General features: G+C 39.4%; 2 protein-coding genes across 4 annotated transcripts in view; one reads left to right on the top strand and one right to left on the bottom strand.

Annotated features, from left to right (window-relative positions):
- LOC110291132 (major facilitator superfamily domain-containing protein 8) overlaps nt 1-2,786 on the top strand; it is a 30,598-nt gene extending 27,812 nt beyond the window's left edge. The window contains exon 12 of the mRNA XM_085835935.1: nt 1,202-2,786. Coding sequence (XP_085692061.1) covers nt 1,202-1,408 — 207 coding nt within the window. The 3' untranslated portion in view covers nt 1,409-2,786. The remainder of the gene's footprint in view (nt 1-1,201) is intronic.
- Nucleotides 2,787-4,248: 1,462 nt separating this feature from the next.
- Nucleotides 4,249-20,858, bottom strand: Plk4 (polo like kinase 4). 3 transcript variants are annotated; one of them, XM_021157592.2, is made up of 16 exons: nt 20,604-20,858; nt 19,792-19,887; nt 19,008-19,103; nt 18,816-18,930; nt 15,016-15,931; nt 14,356-14,456; nt 12,016-12,377; nt 10,741-10,845; nt 10,358-10,460; nt 9,734-9,883; nt 9,108-9,241; nt 8,937-9,028; nt 8,292-8,436; nt 7,586-7,711; nt 6,094-6,200; nt 4,250-4,867 (listed from the first exon to the last, which is right to left on the bottom strand). In XM_021157592.2, exons 1-16 carry the CDS (start codon nt 20,631-20,633, stop codon nt 4,765-4,767), a joined length of 2,781 nt encoding a protein of 926 aa, XP_021013251.1. In that variant the 5' UTR covers nt 20,634-20,858; the 3' UTR covers nt 4,250-4,764. The 3 variants fall into 3 exon arrangements, with proteins under 3 accessions (XP_085692068.1, XP_021013251.1, XP_085692067.1); XM_085835941.1 differs by lacking the exon at nt 20,604-20,858 and adding an exon at nt 20,016-20,169; XM_085835942.1 differs by lacking the exons at nt 19,792-19,887; nt 20,604-20,858 and having other exon boundaries at nt 4,249-4,867; nt 15,016-15,927; nt 19,008-19,028.
- Between the last annotated feature and the right edge of the window lie 734 nt (nt 20,859-21,592).

Genomic DNA, 21,592 nt, shown 5'->3' on the forward strand with positions numbered 1-21,592 from the left:
TGTGTACACACACACATACATGTTCACACACCAATTTCTGTATTCATTATATAACATTAAAAATATATAGATGCAATATGAATAACAGTTTTTGAGAGAGGACGTACTATTAATTTACTATTTTAATGAAGTTGGTCTCCATTTCCAGCCTCTTCTTTATGACTATGTAATGGGTTTATGTAATTAAGGGGTTATCATGGATTAAGATTTACTTAGAGTAAAACATTCTACTTCATTTTATATTTAAAATCACATATTCATAATCATATTGTTTACTTATTTTCTGTATGTTTCAAACCCTTCTTTTTAATGGCAGTTATTTAAATGGCTCCAAATTATCTTACTCTTTAAAAGTTAAACTGAGTTGGACACATGCTTATAATTAAGGCATTTCTGAGGCAGAAGCAGGAAGATCTCAAATTTCAGGCCAGCCAGTGCTACCTGGTGACTCTTAGGCAAACCTAGACTATACAGTAAGATCACTTTTAAAGGCAAACAAGGGAATGGAGACGTGGCTTAGTGTGCTTACTGCTCTCCTAGAGAATTGGAGGTGAAGTCCTAGCAGCCACATCAGGTGGCTTGTGTGACCTGTGACTCCAACTGAAAGGGATCTAGTACCTTCAGACCCCACAACCACATATACGTGCACAGACACACACACACACACACACTGTCTAATATCAGCACTCTTTGGCCCAGAACTCAGTATGTAGGGTAGGCTGGCTATTATTGCCTGGAGAACCCAAGGGTTCTGCTTGTGTCTTAACTTGCCAGCTCTGGGATTTCAACCACGTGCTACCAGGCCTCATTTTTGTTGTTGTTCTTAGTATTTTTATTGAGCATTCACATAATGCATCTTTATCATATTTGCCCTATTCCCACCCCCAGACCTCCCGGATCCACCTTCACATTGCTCAGCTTAATTTGTTTTGAGGACTGAACTCAGGCATTTGAACTTAAGGCACGGAACCATCTCTTTAGCCCAGATCAGTTGAGACAGGATCCTGTCACGCAGCCTGAACTGGTGATCCTCCTGCCTCTACTTCCCATGTGCCAGGCCACAGGCCTATAGCACCATACCGTTTATTTGCTGTATTCAGAGACATTTCAAAGAGTAGAGAAGGTGATTGATTACAAGTTTGTTTTGATTTTACAATAACTAAACCTGAATTAATCCGTTGTCCTGTCTTTCCCACTACAGGGTATATACATGGGCTGGTTAACCACTTCTGGAAGTGCAGCACGGATTCTTGGGCCTGTGTTCATCAGCCATGTGTACACTTACTTGGGCCCACGATGGGCCTTCAGCCTTGTGTGTGGGATAGTAGTGCTCACCATCTTGCTAATAGGAGCTGTTTACAAAAGACTCATTGCCTTTTCTGTCAGATATATGAGGATCCAGGAGTAAGTTAGAGAGTCTGTGCTGCCACTGTCTTCAACTCAACATTAACTGACTTTGAATGGTAGGATGTATAAAAACATTCTGAATCATAATCTCCTTATCAAAGGTGAGCTGCTTTCATATCATACTTTACTGGAGTCCCATGAACTCAACAGTGAAAAGATAATGGTCTGTAGGTATGAAACTACACTTAGTGTGAACTGTAGGGCTCTGTCTAAAGCAATGGACTATGCAGTGGAACTGGACAAAACTTCTGTATTAATTAATCAGAGCCAACATTTAGTTTAAAAAATGAAACATTTTTTAAACTAAATAAAAATATTTTTTCATTAATGTTTTTAAAAAATAAAAATGCATTATTATTCAACTTCCTAATGAAATAAAACTGAGCCTTAAAACCTGAACACCATTCTTTCCACCTTATACTACATGGTCTTCTGAAGCTGTCAGCAGTAAATGATGGCAAGCAGGATTTTGCTTCAGCTAGTTTGTTTTGTCAGACACTGGACGTCCTCTCCTGCCATTCTGTGTTTTCTTTCATCTTTGGATCACTGCTGACCTTAAAATTCTACCTTTGTGTGGTATGCCCAGAGACAGAAATAACCAGTGAGAACGAGAGCACGCCAACGTTTCTGTGTAATTCACAGTAGTGTCTCACAGCAAGCTTAGAGCTGAAGGTAAGATCCTGACCTGTGATACACATGAATGAAGTATACAAGTCACTTGTCTTCAGAGACTACCTCATGACTGCTGCACTTCCTACAGGAAAACTGCAAGAAACCATTTCTACTTGTGACTCAGATTTGCAGATATTTGGGGAAAAAGTAAAGTGCACTGAGTGAAGAAGCCTTTATCTTAGCATACATGTTCCCAGCAAGAACGTGACAGACATTTCCCAGCCCTAGAATTCTAATACTGCCATTCAGAAAGCTACAACCCAGCAAAATGACTGCACCTTCTTTGTTACTGAGACACTCGCTTCCTGGGAGATTAGACTAACATCACCTCAACACCAAAGTGAGGGAAGTAAGAGGTATAGGGGAGGGAGCTGAGAGGTAAAAACTGTTAAATAGTGTATATTAAAGGAGTGGGGAAAAAAAAAGAGTGAAAAGGGGCAATGGTCTTATTTTTGCAAGTCTAGCAAAGGATTATTTTTTTATTCTGAATGTACTGTCACTTCATAAAGCATCTCTAGCCATTATGCTTTTCTATTTAAAACAAGCTCTTTTCTTTTATGAAAATGAAATAAGCTTGTAAATTTTAATTTAATGAAGATAAACTACTGTTTGGATCTGACTACCATTTACTGTTGAAGATTTATTGTAACTTTGTTCCATTTTGAGTATTCATTTCAAATAAAGCAAGACTGTAAGAAGGACCTGAATACATGCCTATTCCCATGTACTTGTTGACACTTGAGCAGTAACAACTGCTAAGTAGTTTACAATCCATCAGGAACCTCAGACACTGAGTAGCTGGTACCAATACTTATGGTTGGCTGTGAGAAGGATGATAGACAAGTAGGAGGCAGAGGCAGGTGGGTTTTTTTTTTTTTTTGAGTTCAAAGCCAGCCTGGTCTACAGAATTTTTAGGACAGCCAAAGCTACACATAGAAACCCTGTCTTAGCCGGGCGTGGTGGCGCACGCCTTTAGTCCCAGCACTCGGGAGGCAGAGGCAGGTGGATTTCTGAGTTCGAGGCCAGCCTGGTCTACAAAGTGAGTTCCAGGACAGCCAGGGCTACACAGAGAAACCCTGTCTCGAAAAAAAACCAAAAAAAAAAAAAAAAAAAAAAAAAAGAAACCCTGTCTTGAAGAAACAAAACAAACAAAAAAAGACATAAACAAGTATAGAGTCCATAGGAACCCAACCTGAAGAGAAGATTAGGAAATTCCCCTAAGAACGTGAGGATTTGTCAGAACTTGGTGTAAGAGCATGAATGGACAGACTGGGAAAGGGTGGGGCAAATGTACCGAGGCAGAAGGCAGGACTTGCAAACAACCTAGAGCTAAGACATTTTGGAAGGTTTCTCAGAACTTAAATCAGGTCCACAGTGACCTATTCCCATGTACTTACTGGTACTTGGTGGTATCTGAAGCCTTTTGACCTTAGTTAAAAAAACGTTTCTTACAAAAGTTACCACCAGCCGGGCGTGGTGGCGCACGCCTTTAGTCCCAGCACTCGGGAGGCAGAGGCAGGCGGATTTCTGAGTTCGAGGCTAGCCTGGTCTACAAAGTGAGTGCCAGGACAGCCAGGGCTGCACAGAGAAACCCTGTCTCGAAAAAAAAAAAAAAACAAAAGTTACCACCTATAAACTGGGCTGGAGAGATGGCTCAGAGGTTAAGAGCACTGACTGTTCTTCCAGAGATCCTGAGTTCAATTCGTATTAACCACATGGTGGCTCACAACCACCTGTAATGGGATCTGATGCCCTCTTCTGGTGTGTCTGAAGACAGTTACAGTACATCCATAAATACAATAAACAAAAGGTGCCTATACGGGCACAGTCAGAGCTGCTAACAAAGTTTCTCCCTCTTGACCAGTCCCATCCTAGCAAGGCAGAGAGGCCTGTGCAGGTTAGTAGCCTTGCTCTGCCCAGATGGATGTTTCGTCTGAGTGCCCAGCAGGCAGTCTCTTTACCAGCCCCCCACCCTACCCCCACCCCCACCACTTGTTCAGGTCCCATGTCTGTCTGCTCAGGACACTCTTCTCTCCTGGGTGAAGCAGAAACTCCTAGTAGAGGGAAGATGGAAAAGACAGCCATGGCTTAAATCAATAAAAGCCCAGCCTCAAAAGGGGGTATGGGGATGGCGCCCGTCCTAAACAGCAAATGAATTATAAGAGTGAATTTATAGTAACTTATCTAATATTTAAAACAAGTATTTAACCAATAATCCAAGTTAAGGAAAACTTAACACTGTTTATTTTATAAAACGTATTTGCAGAAATCTTATCAGACACAAGTGCTATAAAAATAAATATAAAATATACAGTTTACATATTGTTTATAATACATTATTTACATATTCAAAAATCAAAACTATAGCATGTTTTGTCAGTGATTCTCAATGTCTTATTAGTAAAGAAAATAACAAAAACAAGCCATACACAACTTAGTTCAATACACACATAGGAGCACAAACTTTGAAGGATTACATGCTTGGAGCAAAATAAGATGTCCTAGCCTTATGACCACTATATTAGGTAACTGAAATTTTATTGTTTTCTTAGTATATTTTTTATTGTGTATATTAAAATTCTGTTTAATAGAAAGGCTTTCTGAAGTTAAAGTAAATTTAAAAAATCACTTACTTGAAAGCCAGTCAAAAAGTCATTTATTAAATATAGACTTCTGAGACTTAAATTACTGAAAATTAGGAGTTGGATTAGAAAACATCAGAAGGATGGAAGAAAGACACTGCAATTTCTGTTTGATGTATTCAGGTAATTTTTCATTTTCTCCATACCTAAGCAGAAAAACAGACAGAACTTCATTACTTGGACCCTTATACTCAAAAACACATTGCCCAGCAATCCTTTAATGACAAGAGATACATCAAGAAAACAATAAATACATTTACTACGATTCCAAATCATCTGAAACATGCCTAATTTGTTTCTTCAAAAACACAACACTTTTGATAGTTGTGTACAAGTAGTTTTATTTTTAAACCAATACTTTGATCTGTCATTAGTTGAATACTCAAGAGACAGCATTTGTGTATTGGGAGGACTAGTGTGGTTTGCCTTCAAAACTGTCAGTGCTGGGTTGTATAATTCAGTTACAGAGGGCTTACATAGCATCCAAGGCCTGAGGTTCAATGCTTAGCATAACTAAAAACCAAGTTGTTAACAAGGCTTTTAAAAGACACAACTTTTATTTAGGAAAAATAACCAAGTTTATTTGACTTTTTTGAGACAGGGTCTCATATAATCTGGGTTGGATGGTTGTGTAGCCAAGGATGACCTCAAACTCCTGTTAACTGTATGTGTACTACCACATCCAGCCGGGGCTCTTCAATCACTTTCTACCTTTTAGTTTCAGACAGTGTTGTTCACCTATTGGATTAGATTGGGTAGCCTGAGAGCCAAGGATCCTCTTGTCCCTAGCTCCCCAGTACAGGGCACACTGCCTTGCCTTCCTTACTCATGGGTGCTGGGGCCCTGAACAAATGTGCTCCTGCTTACAAAGCAAGAACTTAAGCAACTCAGCCATCTCTTCAGCCCTCCATATCCATTTTGTGTTTATTATTTGAGACAGTTTCACTGTATAGCCCCTACCTGGCCTGAAAGTCTTTATGTAGATCAGGCTGGCTTTGAACTAAAAAAAAATCCACCTACCTCTCTGCCTCTCAAGTGCTGGAATTAAAAGTATATATCACCACACCTGACCCCTCCATGTTCTTTTAAGTAAATAATTTATTCTACTTCCCTAAGTCCATTCTGAAAAGAGTCAACCTAATTAGGTCATTGAACAGTAAGGGTTACCAATAAATCCTATCACTTGAGTTGATTATGGATAGATTATTCATGTAGATAATCACAACATTTATATTAAAGGCTCTGAACAATTAAAAAATGAACAGTTTAAGTAAATTATTAAAATATTATGTTTATCAAGTCATTTATTTCAAGTACAAAGAAAGCAAAATGAGAGCAAGCACTGACTCCACCCAGTGCTGTAAGCGCTTACCTAGTTGTCTGACCATCTGGTGATGTGTAACTGATGGAAGACACTCCTGCCTGGACAACCAACTGTGACCCATCATTAAACTGAACCCACACAGCTCCGCTAGTTAGCTAGAAAAGCAAAAGGCATAGAAAATGACCACACAGAAGACAACTTGATATTTTGTAAGGGCTCACTTAAAAAGTGTTCTATACAGTTTTGCTTTATTCATTCATTTAGTGTTTGGGGTTCCCCCACATTTTTGAAACAGTGTTTTGGTATATAGAACTAACTGGTCTTGAACTTAAAGAGTTCTGGGATTAAAGGCACATATCACACTTAGTTATGTAATTTTTCATGTGTATGGGTATTTTTCTTCTACATTATACTCTGTACAACTTGCTCACAACACCTGAAGAGGCCAGAAGACGGCATCAGATCCTCTAGGACTGGAATTACAGACCATGTAGGAATAACCTGGGTCCTCTGCAAGAGCACTAAGTGCTCTTAATCACGGAGCCATCTCTCCAGCTCTCCATCTTGACCCATCACGATGCCTCACTACATAGCCCATACTGGCACTGACTTAACTCCTACTTCTGCTTCCTAAATACCAGGATTCTAGGCCTGTGTGATCACTCCTAGACCTAATACAGCCTTAAAAGAAACTGCTGCCGGTATCTACAAACTGGGGTGTGTAAAGATCTTAGTATTGAAAATATTCATGCTCCCCCTTCCTCTTCAGATCATTCCTCTAGTGGCTAAGGCATCATAATATTAAAATGACTCTCAATAATTTGGTTACTTGAAATTATCCAATGAGTTAGGATTTTGTTTTCCCCCCATTAAGGTATTTCTCCCAAGATAGGTCTAAGAAAGGACAAAAGCCCCCCTGTGGTATCTCCACTGAAACTTGCCTTTGTGCAACTATAAACGGAGAAGCATGTGTGTGGTAGGTAAGAAAACATCATGGCCACCAGACAGACAGTCCTGTATTTACACCAAACCAGAGTTACACATGCTACAGGACTATGCTAATCAATCTACCACTGGGGATAAACTTGACAATGTATGTGAGAAACAGGACCGCACAGCAGGTAGTCCTAAACAAAAGGCACCAAGCACCATGAAGTACTAGAGTAAAATTTACTTAACTGTAAAGTAAAAATATACATGCCAAAAGTCTTCACGCTTCACACCTGAGGACACACACAACGTAAACACAGACATAAAACTATAAACTTGAATTCAGTGTTGATTTAGTTTCTACCATTTCAAATGTCCTAGACATCATTCTCTATTCTGCAAAACCCTTATCATGACATCAATCACACCTCATATCAACATCAGAAGCTTTCTGATATAACCAATATAAAAAAATTACACACTCACAAATTCTCTCCCTCCCTCCCTCTTACTTCCTGAAGAAAAGTTGATATAATAATGTATATTATTGGGTTAATACTTTAATCAAGAGGTTTGCAGTGAGAAAATTACTGTCTTAGAAATGTCTCACCTGTGTAGCCCAACCAACATTTTTCACAAAAACAGATTTCAAAAGCTGTGCAGATTTAGGAAGACTTGAAGAGACGCCTGTTCCTGTGGCAGTCGCTGTGTGGCCAAGTCCTTCAACTGTCACAGTCTTTAAACCATAGGGAGAGAAGATATTCCTTAGCACATTTATAAGCTACTTTAGGAAAAGTATAAGACTGCTTCATGATCTTAAGTTTTCTTAAAACAAAAATTCTAAAAATACCAACCTCATTACTCAAAATGAAAGGAAGGCCAAATCATGTCTTCTTTTTTTTTATTTTAGTACATTTCTTTCCTCTAAGTTATTTTTTGTAGCTAAAGTTGGTGAATGCACATATGCATGAGTACACACACACACACACACACACACACTATCCTTGTATATTTACATACAGTCTTCACTGGTATGACAGTTCACTGAGGAAATTAATTACTTTACTGTGAGCCATGAGGCAGCTGATAGCATATGCAAGGACCTTTAGTTTATTCAGGCAGACATATGGCAAAGTAGCTCAGTGAGGCTGAAATAGTGATGTTTTATTTTTCTGGGTGGTGCTGGAATCTAACCTAGGGACCTTAAGCATATATTTTACAACTGAGCTGTACCCCTCAACCTACAGCTCACTTTATAAAGGACACCAGGCACTCCCTTCAGGGTCTGAAGCACGTGATGATCCGTATTTACTCACAGAAGGACTGAGTCCTGGTGACTGTGTTGGGAAAGCCGCACTCTTCATGCTCAATCTGCTTGATGATGCTTGCTCTCCCTTAGAGTAGCTTGGGTCCACAGGAGGTGCTGATAAAGCTTTAGGTGAACTAGTATTACCAGGTTTTCTGAAGAAAAGAGAAATATCCTGATGTCCCCTAAAGCTTTTCAATATTTACAGAACTAAGCACTTACTTAGTGTTTTTTGTGTGTGAGACACAAGAACTCACTACACAGAAATCCACTTGTTTCTGCCAATGCAGTGTTATAGTGTGGGCCACCAGGCTTGGCTACTGAAATTTTTAAATTTCAATTTTATTTACTATGTCTTTCTGTATGAATGGTGTGGGAATACAGGTACATATATGCTCCAGAGTGTTTTGGGAGGTCAGAAAATGAAATTTGGAGTAAGTTCTCTCCTCCAATCTTTATGTCGGTTTCAGGGATCAAGCTTATGTTAGTAGCAAGCATTTTGGCCAGCAGGCTATCTCACTGGCTCTTGTAGCTGTTCTGAGATAGAGTGGCCTCCAGTCCTCCTGCCTCTATATTGTAGGTGCCAGGACTATATAGGGTGTCAGTCTGAAACCGTCCAGCATTGCAGCCATTGTTAGGAACGTTAAGCTCTTACCGTCCTACGATTATAGGGAAGAATGAAGAACCCCTGCTTCCCTTCTCCTCCTCAGAGATCACAGATTCCAGTGACAAGCAAATACGGTGACCCTATCACAGACAAGATGGCTCCTGTCAAGTTTATTGCTTTAACATGGGATTGTTAACTAGATCAAGAAAAGGTACATACCTCATTAGCGTGGTCCACATATACTTTTACTTCCTCTTTCAGGCTGGTAACTTCATTTTCATTTTTTAAAGTATAAGATATCCCAGTTTTCTCAATTATGTGAATTAAATCTTCTGTTTTATGTATTTTGGCTCCTGAACATTAAGTAGAAAGCCACTGCTATCAGTTCTTTTATTATTCCTACATTTAATTATTATATCAGTACACGATGGCTGACAGGTTATTTACATTCATTTATTGACCATTAGTAAACAGTACTCAATATTCCATCTTGGTGCATATCTGACCTGACTCCGCACAAAGGCATGGCACTTATACAGAGTAGCAGGAACAGCTGTAATCATGTGCTGCACATAACATGGGAACCCTTCATGGAGAGACAGGTAAAGCCAAATCATCTTTACAGAATGCTCTAAGAGACTGACTAGTAAACCCCATCTTTTGCCACATTTTTGTTGTCAAAACTTGCATGTGGGTTTCGAGTAAGATATGGAATACTGCTTTTCATGCAGTTTATACCATAGACTGACAAGAAGCTGCGCAGAGAACAAGGACCACATCACACAGCTGTAACTGATAAGCTCCCAGGTACAGCAATAACTGAGGATCACAAGTAGGAAACTCACCATCATAAAACCAAACTTCGAAATCAGCACCAGGAGAATTTTCCATCAAAATACATTTAGCATATCTGGTAAAATAAGTGATTTTGGGAGTTTTAGATCTTACAAGCTGAATGAATCTGGAAGCATACTGATATTTCCGCCAGTATTTTTCTAAGGAGGAAAAAAAATATACCTAATATTAAGGAAGAGTCAGCTAAACATACAATCGCACCTATGTTCTAATTCTAGTAAGGTTAGACAGGCTTCCTTCTTTCTGAAAGTTACTTCAGCCAAGATGCACTTGCTATTCACTAGTTATTTTTCCAATTCAGAGTTTCTTGGACCTTCCACTTCTAGGAACCAACACCTACAAATTATTTTCATTTCAAATGTGAAAAACTAGATCCTTTATAGTAAAATTTCTGATGGTTCTAGATAGACCAATAACCAAGCAAGAACATAGGCTACAGTTCCGATGTTATTGATGTTACTTCCGAGCGAGGTTCATGGAAGCATACCATAAACAGCAGAGGAATAAGATACACAGGATCTCCCCAGACACTAAGTACATGAACCTCACTGGTAGCCCAAATGAAAGCAAGGCAGTTACAACCTACTATCTCCATCTCCTGCTTATGCACATACCTGGTAAACTGTCAAAGCTGTACCTACTGATGTTGTCAGTAGGCAAGGGAGGTCTGTCAGCAAGAGGAAAGCCTCTTCCATCGTTCGGGTAATAAACAGTGATCTGATTAAAAGAAAAATTAAAACTTTTAAGTATTATTGTTTGTTACCAAAAAGCTCACAAGATTCTGTTAAACATTAATTTTAAGGATAATATTAAAATAGTTTCTAAAAGTAATAAAGTATTTTAAACTAAAAATTCAACTTTATTACTAGTAATAATTATTTTTCTTTTTCAGTTATTAATTCCAAAGATAGATTAAGTATCAGATTGTAAAAAGAGCTGAATACCAAATGTTTAAAGGCACAGCTGAAGTTACAAGTTAATACAATGAGTATCCTACCATAGTCCCATCACTCGATATCTGAAGCACTTCTTTCACATATCCTTCAGACGCACACTCTCTCAGAAGCTCCACACACACCTCCTCTGAATCAAGAATGCTCACCTAGAGAAACAGAAAAATCAACAAAATGTTTCCTTACAACACTTCTGGTACATAGTATTTAAAAGGGAAAGTACTTAACCATAGCAGAGATAACAAATCCAACTGCTGCTTCAGGGTGGCAGGCTAGAACAGAGATGTACTTGGGTGCAGTTGTGAGCCAGAAGGCATAAAGGTGAGAGTGTGTAATCAAGTGTGAAATGCTAACCAATGAGCAAAAGGCAAACAGAAGGTAGGGTGGGGAACAAGGCCGCTGAAGACAATGGGAACCAAACAAAGGCAAGACTGGATGACATGGGAAACAAAGAACAAGCAGGATCAAGACAGAATCACAAAGAAATGACTTCGTCTTCACATATGCTCATTAAATTCTAGACACAAGTGTATATAAATTGCTTCTCCTTTTTTTTTTTTTTTTAAGGCTGTATTTTCTAGCTTACTCTTAACTAGAAATGAAATTAAATGTAGAAACAAGCAAAATCAAAGGGCTAATATTAAATGTCAATTCACTAGCTGTAAGTATAAATAAAATATTTAATACAGTATATAGCCAATAGTACTTTAAAATATTTTCATTTAACTATTTTTAAAATATAATTTAGGGTCTAGAGAGGTATCTCTCTTAATGCTCTTACAGAGGCAGTTCTCAGAACCACATGGTGGCTTTTAGCTGACTGAAACGGCAACGCCAAGGAACTTCAATTCCTTTTCTGGCCTCCCCAGCTACCAGACAGGAATGGAGTGCCTATACATATATACAGGTAAAACAGACACAAAATCAAAATAAATACATTAAAAAGCACCATTAACTTAAGAGTTCCAAACTTCTCAGAATCAACTTGCCATTCTTATGAAGTTAGAGGGAGTACCAGGCAGGCTAGGGTACACACCTGGGCTCACAGCATTCATGAGGCAGAGGCAGAAGGACACTTCCAAGGCAGTCCTGGATTGCCTACTAAAAACTGTCTTAACACACAGAAATAAAACCCAAATACTACCTCTTTAAAATCAGAGAGAAACTATGCTATTTTCCATGAATGTTCAATTTCTCCCCTTCATGTTGTTTATAGTACCTCAAATTCCAGTAATAGTATAAAAATCAAAAAGATCACACTCAAGAATTTTATTCTAAAGAAAACATCAAGTAGAAACTTAGAAAAATAACTGACATACCACGGCCTTTTTGGTTTTCTGTCTGATTGGCTTTAATCTGTGAGCAATCAGAGGAGATGTAATGCTTCTTAAGGTAGGTTTCTGGTAACCCAATGTCGACTCCATACTTCTATTCTTGCTTTGTTCAGAATGAGGATGTAGGACCGGCTCTTGTGGCATGAGCTCAGGTTTATGGTGATGTGCAGTCATGTATTTCATGGTACTCAGTGGCTTTACAGGATGAACATTAGCAGAAGTATCAGCATTCTTGCTGGCTCTTGTCTCAGTCCAAGCGTTTCTTAACGTGTCCTGCAAATCTGGATAGTCCTGGAACTCTCTGTCTGGGCTGACGGGGTGGTGCTCATTAGTTTCCCCTAAATGAGCTAAAACATACATTAAAAAGCAATTTAGTAAACGGTAGCGGAATGTGCTGACTATAACAGCATTTGGAGGTGCAGGCTTTGAAGACCTTGTCTTTCTATGTAGCCCTGCCTGTCCTGGAATTTACTATGTAGATTATGTTGGTATTGAACACAAAGAGATGGACTGCCTCCACCTCCCAGTTGCTGGGATTAAAGGCATGTGCACCATGCCCAACTCTACAATAGCACATTTTTAAACAACAGAAAAAGTCAGTTATAAACATTCATTTATTGTATTTCGAAGTCTCTTTATTTAAATCAGTAAATTGTAGCTGTTCTTGCTAAATGAGAGAAATATGTAATTATCTCGAGATGACAGATATGCAAATTTCTTCCACAATAACTAGTTTACTATATTTAACAGTATTTACTATATATAACATTATTATATACCTTATAAAGAAGCTATTAAGAAAATGAGCTCGTAACTTCTTAAATACATAAGAATAAAAGTAGTAAAGTGTGGTTGAAGAAAAACTTCTAGTATTTTTATGGCTATGAAAATGTACTAGCATGAAATCAAATTTTCAATCGAAGCAAAAAGAAGTTACTCATTCTAAGGCAAGCCACTGTTCATCAAAAGTGTTCCTGACAAGAATTCCCAGTCTATGGAAGAAAAAAACATGTAAATCTTTTTTAAGCCAAGGACTGTTTATCCCATCTCCACTTATAAAATAAGTGGAAAAAAAACCAAAAAACAAAAAAACAATATATATATACACACACAATTTAATTAAGTGAAACTTTCTAGGGTAATTATCTTATTTCTTTTTTGAGACAGGGTCTCACTTATGCTGCCTAGCTGGTGTTGGAAGCCATGAAATCGTGATCCCTATGCCTCAGCCTCCCAAGTGGTCTAATTAAAGGTATGGGCCACCACAGCCTGCTGCTATTATTTTTTTTTAAAAGGCCTTAAATGATCAGTTATATAGAACTTTAGCATTTCAGTATTCAACTCTCAGAATTCTGATCACAATTTATTCTTAAATAACTTGTAAAGCTTCTTGTCCTCACATTCTCATTAGAAGGGAAAATATTTTGTATTAAGCAAAATACTTTAAAATTAGAGCAGAATGATTAAATTATTTATATAAAGGATTTTTTTTCCCATCTCAGAAAAGCCCATATTACCAAATAAAAATAACCTGGAAATAAGTAAGTACAAGATTACAAGACTAATTAATATATAGGGCAAGTTTGTAGTTTAAAAAACCAAACTAACTAACCAAATATATAAGGTCATATTAACTTATTTTAGACTTGTGAAACTCAAACATGTCATTTGAGAAGGAGAACAGACTCCTTGACAAGACAACTCTGCCTAATGAGAGCCACACCTCAACACTCCCCAGACAACAGTGTTTGGTGTAAGATGATCTCCTCCTCCAGATGATGCTGTCTTCTAATTCTCTTTTCCCACCATTATTTCCCACCCACCTTCTGTGAGTGTTAGTCATTAATAGGGGGCACTTAATCTCCACATTACTAATAATGACCTAGGGACACCCGCTTAAACATTTAGGTTTCAATATGAGGTACTATTGGCAGACTAGAATTTTCACATCAGCTTCTTACAAGTGGAGTATCTTTTGATGACTTTATGTGTACCAATAACAGCTGATTTTGACATAGGCACGCAGAACAGAAGGCTTCAGCATCTAGCCTAAGTTAGGACTACTTAAGAATCCTGGCTCTTCCACCTAATCACAGAGAAGCTGTGCAAACCAAGTTCTGTGTACAATTTGCTCATGTATAAATAGCTTTGTTCCTATTTACAATGAAAACTTAAGAAAATAATTATATATGTTAAATATTAAGGAGTAAAAGTATAAATATTCCATATCTCAAGAAATGGTTTTCTTAGATAGAAGTAGAAAACTGCAATGTTTGCGAGTTCTAGGTCATTACATTTTAATTAAATACTCCATTAAAAACTCACCATTCATTTGCAGATTCCCAAACCACTGCTGTACCATTTCCATCTGAGGTGTCTGGTCTGCAAATGGAAAAGGAGTTTTTCCTAGACAATGATGATTGGAACTAAAGAGGGGGAAAAAAAATCCCATAAACCAATTATTGGAAGGAAGGGTTGGGGACAGAACCCAGGGCTACATACACATATACATGCTGAATATGCGTTCTAAGTCAGAGAATTCCTAGTCCTAAACATTTTAAGGCAGAAACCTTAGAACAGATTTAAATACCTAGAATTTTGGCGTAATAGAAAACAGTATTTGTCTAAGCATCTCTAAAACTGCAATACCAAAATGCCATGGTACTATAATGGCACCACTGTATGCCTACTATCCTTTTGTAAGTGTGTAACTCAAACATTAACAGATCACACACAAAACTACAATTAGGCAATAAAACTACTGTTCATATCAGAAGCAGTCAGTATCGCAGCTATTCCTCACTCAGCCCCAGCTTCCCTCTACGTGCAGCTATTAGTCCTTTAGCGATCAGACTTGTTCAATAAGTTTAAAAGATTATCCTTATACTGCTCAGTCATTATAAGGTCTTCAAAAGATCCATAACTATTGGCTGTTCGGTGTTTAATGAAGTTAAAACATTGACATTGCTTTTGGTGGATGAATACCTGTGTTGATTTTCATCCAGTGATCTTCTAGGCTTTGAAAGCATTTCTACTGAGTGACAACGTTCTACTGAGTATGTTTTTGATCGAGACTGATTAGAGGGGCTGGCTCTATCAGAGGAATGAGCTCTGCGCAGGTATCGAGAATGCGGCCTCTCTTCTGCATCTTCAATTACTCTCCCCCGTCCCCTACTATTAGCTTCTTGTTCTGGATTTCCCCATTGAGTACAAAAATTACTTCCATCTCCTGAAGAAAAGTCACTTGAATTTTTATTTTTTTGAAATACGGTAATTTTATTTGGAAGTGGTTGACCAACCAAAAGTCTTCTTCTGTCAAGTAGGCTACCACTCAAACTGGTACCAGAAGAAGCTGTAATTGTTGTGGAAAGTGTAGCATGCCCACTATCCATTGAGTCCTCTACAGTCCCTAAGTCTTTACTCTTTGTTGAAGGATTTCGTGACATGAAAGGATGGTCCAACACAGAAGACAAACTTAACCGATCTGCAGGGTTTCTACGAAGTAACTGATGGATAAGGTCCTGGGCCTCTCGTGACAAAAAGGCTGGCATTTCATAATCTGCCAGGACTACTTTGTTCAATGTGTTCTTGACTGTGTCAGTGTCAAAAGGTGGTCTTCCAATAAGTAACGTATAAAACATACAGCCCAATGACCAAATATCAGATTCAAGTCCATGTGCACTTCGAGTTGCAATTTCTGGTGAAATATAATTAGGAGTCCCACAGAGTGTATAGTGCTTTTCATGTGGCATATTCAACTGCGTTGCTAGTCCAAAGTCAGCAATTTTTATGTTCATATTCCGTGTAAGTAAGATGTTAGAGAGTGTGAGGTCCCGGTGCAATATGCCATGAGAATGAAGATATAACATTCCTGTGATAATCTGGTGCATGAAGTGCCTAGCTGTGAAGATAGAAAAAGAGAGAGCTTAACAATTCAAATCTTCTGGGAAATTTATTGTTTAGAATACACAATAAAACCTAGTATACAGGCCAGAGTACTAAAATCCTAGCTTGCAGGTTTATCAACTAAAACACCATTCTATCAATATAATGCTATCTAATTCCCCTTAAGAAAACTAGACACTCCTTTTAATCTTTGCTTTTTCTTTCTTATGAGCTAAGAGAAGCAAAACTTTATACTAGTTGAAAGTGTTTAGAGTAACTAGGTAACTCGATAAACACAACAATTTTTTTAAATTGTACAAACAATAAATATATAACTTGTAAAACAAAAAGTATATTTCTTTAATGCTTCCCAAACTCTGTCCCAAAGCTTTCCATCTTACAGACTGAGGCAGGTCTCTTAAATCCAGAACTCACTTATTCCAGCTAACAAGCTGCCTGGGGGAATCTTATTTCTAGTTACAGGTTGTCACATCCACCTAAGCATTTCTATGGGTGCTGGGGTCCAAACCCCAGTTCTCACACTTGCATGGCAAGAACTTAACACACAGCCTCCACTGTAAACATTTGATATACTTCTTATATGTTTCTGCATAACTACACATAAAGCTACAGACATAATGCATTTAAAATATTAAAACAAATGGTATCAAAAGTTTCATTACTTTTCCTTCTTTAGCATATTTCAAAGTTATTTCTATAACAATATCACAGATTTTTAAAAAATTTTACTTGATTGCCATTGGACATTTGTATAATTTCTGATGTTTCAAGATTTCACAAAAATATAACATTCTTGTTCTTACTTTTTATGTTATAGTGAGTTTCTACACACACACACACACACACACACACACACACACACACACGGAAATGGTCCTTCATTATTTTGGTTAGGACCCTCATGACCACTACTGAGTCTACATGTCTTTCATGTTTATTAGCTATTTGAGCTTTCTCCTTAGTAAATAGTCTGCTCATATCTTCTAGTTTCTTATTTGATTATCCTTTCCCTTTTAAGTACACCTTTAATTTTTCATCCTGAGTTTTTTAGTTAAGTGCACTGCAGGCAAATTTGTCAGTGGAGAACAGGGAGCCTGGGCTTTGTGCATATGTGCTGAATTAAACATACCCACTGAATTACAGCCCCAGCCTCATCACTCATACATTTTGTTTGCAGATATTTTCTTATCATCTCTGTCTTAAACTTTGTTGGTGGAAGGGGAGTGCATCTTTGGTTATATATAAGTTTTTAAGTTTAGTTGAGTCTAACATAATTTTTTTCTTTATAAATATTGTCTCAGTAAAATGTTTATAAAAAATTATAAAGCATTTTGAAAAATACAATAACCAACATCTATATGTATGCATCCCATCCCCTCCAGTTTGTATTATTTCCTCAGAATTAACTATTAAAAATGGAACTTGAGAGAAAAGTTATCAATGTTTCACAATTTAGTATTTGTTACCACTGTCCCACAGATTTAAATGCATAAAATGATCTGTCAGGCCAGTGTGATAGTTAAGCAGGAAAAGGTGCTTGTAGCCAAGTTTGACAACCTGAGTTAGATATCTAGAGCCCACCTGATCAAAAGAGATGGCCAACTCCCTAGAGCTAACCTCCGACCATAACACACAAGATACAAATGAATAACGGATATTAAAAACAAAACCAAAAACCTATCAGCATCCATATTCCTTAGCTCTATCTGCAGTATTAGTTGTAGTTTGGAAGAGAAAAAAAAAAAACAAAAACCAAAACCCAAAACAGTAGTTTAACAACATATGGAACTTATCTGATTTTGAGAAAATGGGGGTACAAATTGAAGTTCATTTTGTATTTCATAAAAAATATTATTAGGTGTGGAAAAAAAGCTTTGTTGCTATGTTCATTTAAAAATCTGCATTGCAAAGATATGTTACCTGGGGAGTCTGAATCACTCCATCCTATCAGAAGCTGACTAATAGGCCAATAAGCAGTAAGCAATAAGCATAGCGCTCTGCATTTCAGACCTTCATATATAGTAAATGGTCACAATGTTTACTTAGAAATGTTAGTCAAAGACATTCTAAGTCATTTTCCAGATTTGAAAGGATTTTCTATAAACTGTTACTAATAATTTAATTTAAATTTGTTTTTAGAGAACAGAAGGCTTACAAATCTCTCTACTTTTGTAATACTTGACTTATAAATGCCAGTTTTGTGAGGGTTCTCCTTTTTTAGTTTAAAATAGTTTTATCTGTGGCTGGAGAGATGACACAGCTGATAAAGAGATACATACTGTTCTTGAAAGGACCCAAACTCTATTCCCAGCATCCATGTTAACCCTCCAAGGGCAGGGACCCCTACCTACACTACATGCACATACTCATAGACAGAGGCACACTCATACACGCGCCTTAAAAACAGAAAAGAAATTGTTGAGGCTGAAAGGATGGCCCAGTGGATAAGAGTCCTAGCTTACCACCCAGAGGACCTGGATTCCCAACACTCACATGGTACCTCACAATCAGGTTCCAGGGGATCTATTTTCTTCCTCTGAACTCCCTGAGCATCAGGCACACATACAGTGTACAGACACACAAGCAGGTAAAGACTCAATACATGCAAAAAAGAAAAAAGAATTAAATACGTATTACTAAACTGGGTGTAGTGGCTTATACTTTTAATCCCAGCACTCAGGAGGGAGGGGTAAACTGTGAGTTTGAGACCAGCCTAGGACAGTCAGTGCTAAATAGTAGAGTCCTTGCATCAACAAAACAAAATTACACAAATATTATAAAATACCACATTTTTTAAAACCACACATTGAAAAGCCAAGTTTTACCAAACAGAAAAGAGAGAGACAAATTCCACCCCCCAACCCACAAAAGACAACCACCTTCGCTTTCTGAGAAAGGCTTCATTCTGTTCTTCAGGTATCTGTTCATTTCTCCATTGTGGCACATTTCCAATACCAGGTAGACATAATTGTTATCTTCAAAGTAATTATAGAGCTACAACAGAAAAGGGTGCCGTTAACTATACGAACATCCAGCTTTCCTTAACTACTTTAATACACCTGGTATCTTACCTCCAAGACAGAGGGGTGTTTCAACTGGCAATGTATTTTCACCTCATTTTGGACTCTCTGTACCATTCCAGCTTTGTACATGGCTTTCTTATCTATCTAAAAATAAGAGGGCAGATTTATTTGTTTGATTTTTATGGTTGTGGCTTGATCTAGAGTCCTGTGCATGCTAGAGAAAAGCACTCTACCACCTAGCTATTCCCCTAACCCCAGACAAAAGCTCAAACAACAACCTATAAATGTAAGAAGTCTTTTTTATATAGTCTTTGAAGTCAGTTTACTCCTATCTGTGCTCTGCCCTCGCACTTAGCAGAGTACATTCCCAGTATGCCCAGTGCATTTATGTGATAGCAGAGATTGGCCCCGGAGTTAGGATTTTCTTTTTCCCAACTCTTCAGAGCTGGGATCACAGGCTGACCATAATGGTATTCTTGGACCATTTCAGTCACACATGAGCACATTATTATTATAAATTGCTGACTTCTTCTCATTACCTTAGGTATTCATAGCAACAAAATGTAGGTCTCCTGAACACCAGTAAAGTATAAAAACTTCACTTAAGCAAGGTTAAGAGTCTCTTAAATGTCCTTAAATTCAGATGTTGTACTTAACAGCTGTCTTTTGGTTATGCAATGTATTATGCAATTATTACATATGCACACATTTGGCAGGGTGGCAAGATGCAGTCCTTAGCAGATAATGAGTGGGACATTTTAAATAGCATGCCTCCATTGCTCTCTAGTACCTTGCAAAAATACTGAAGAAACAATAACTAATATATTCTTACCATTTTGATTGCAACTTCCAAACCAGTGTGTATGGACTCAGCTCTGTAGACACCAGCAAATGATCCTTTACCGAGTAGACTTCCAACCTTAAAGTCCTTTTAAAAAAAAAATTAAGGATTACACGTGAGGAATCGCAGATCTAGAAAGTAAGAAAGTTGGGTAGGGAATGGGATGTAAAATAGGCCAGAGAGAAAATGAGACATGGTTCAAGCAGCTGCCACACCTCGATGATGCAGGTGTCTGGGGTGGAAGGCATCTTGATGCTCTGAGAGATTTTCTGAGCTCCCTCCCTGATGGAGGCTAAGGACTCTAATGAGCTGGTTAGCTCGGGTCCCTACTCCAGCCCACCGGGTTCCCGCCGCAGCTCCCGCCACGGTAACCGCCATCTCCCGAGAGGGGGCAGGCGGAGCGCGGCTTTGGAGGCGGGAGTGCGGACCCGACGCCAAGGGACCAGGACCGGGCGGGGCCCACAGCTGGAGACACACCTGCCGGTTACCAAGTGCTCCCCTCCGGGCGGGGCTCCTGGGGGCGGGCCGCTTCGCCTGTCCCTCGGCGACCAGCCCCCGCCACCGCGCCTGCCCGCCGCATCCCTGCTTTACTAGTGTCACTGAGCACCAGTGAGCGCCTGAGTCAGACGGGGCCTCAGCCTCAGCCTCAGTCCGCTAACCCGTCTGGTCTCCCGTGTGTTTGTACCGAGCCACATTGGACCTTCCCTCAGCACCGCGCTCGGTTCACCTCAGCTCACTCGGTCCCGGAATACCAGAGCCCGCCTCCATCGGACCCTCCCTCAGCTCCGCGCCGCCGGCCTCACCTCGATCCTCTCCCCGATGCACGCCGCCATGTTCCCGAGCCGCCGGCGCCCGGAGCTCGGCCTTCTCGCAGTCCCTCCGAGGCAGCGCTCCGAGAAGCCAGCAGGTCTTGGCGCCCATCAGGACGCCTTCTCTACGCCGCCGCCGCCGCTGGCGACGCCGCCAACGCCACCGAAAGGTACCCCCGGTACCTCCCGAGGCCTGGGCGGCGCCCCGGTGCTCCCATTTTGAAAAATTCCCGCCGGTCTCCGAACGAGCCAGGCTGGCGGTGACGTCAGCACACTCTCCACTTCTTAGAGGCGGAGACCGACGCGCTTGCGCAGCAGGGGCTTCCTCCCCCCCCCCTCGCACGCCCCGCTCTAGGCCGGAAGTGGGTCCTAGTTTGACGGAAAGCGGTCAGTGTGCGACTGACCGTAGCGCGGACGCTAATGGGTTTTTGTAGTTGGTAGGTTACGTTTTGACCTGAAGGACGATAGGGCTTTGGCTTTCCCCAGAAAAATCTTTTAAATAAGGTTTGACCTAAAGAGAACTGGGGGGAAAGGTCCATTACCTTCCTTAGAACAGCCCCGCCCCCGCCCGCCCACCATGTACACCGTTGTGCCATTTTCCTTTTTTACAGCTATTAATATGTGGTGCTTTAAGATGAACTGTATAGGGAAAATACCGACTCTAAAGTAAAAAAAGGCCTGGTGATGTACTTGAGTGGTAAAATGCTTTCCAAGCGTGGACATGTCCTTGGGTTCCATTTCTTCTCTCCCAGCAACCCGCTGCCCAGACATATTAAAAGTTGGACACAGCGACGCACTTGGGGTTGAGTCAGTCCATCCTTGGACTCTAAGGAGTTCCAGGCTAACCTGGGCTACCAATCTTACAAATTTGTTTTGAGCCATATGTGAGTGACCTAGGCTAAGTCATTTTCCTTTAAAAAATGTTTTGAAGAAAGAGTAGTGGTATGGACCTTTACAAGCAAAGATGTAATCACAAATTAGTT

This window comes from Mus caroli, unplaced genomic scaffold (genome assembly GCF_978045245.1).
Source record: "Mus caroli unplaced genomic scaffold, Mus_caroli_1 scaffold_3, whole genome shotgun sequence".
Classification (NCBI taxonomy): domain Eukaryota; kingdom Metazoa; phylum Chordata; class Mammalia; order Rodentia; family Muridae; genus Mus; species Mus caroli.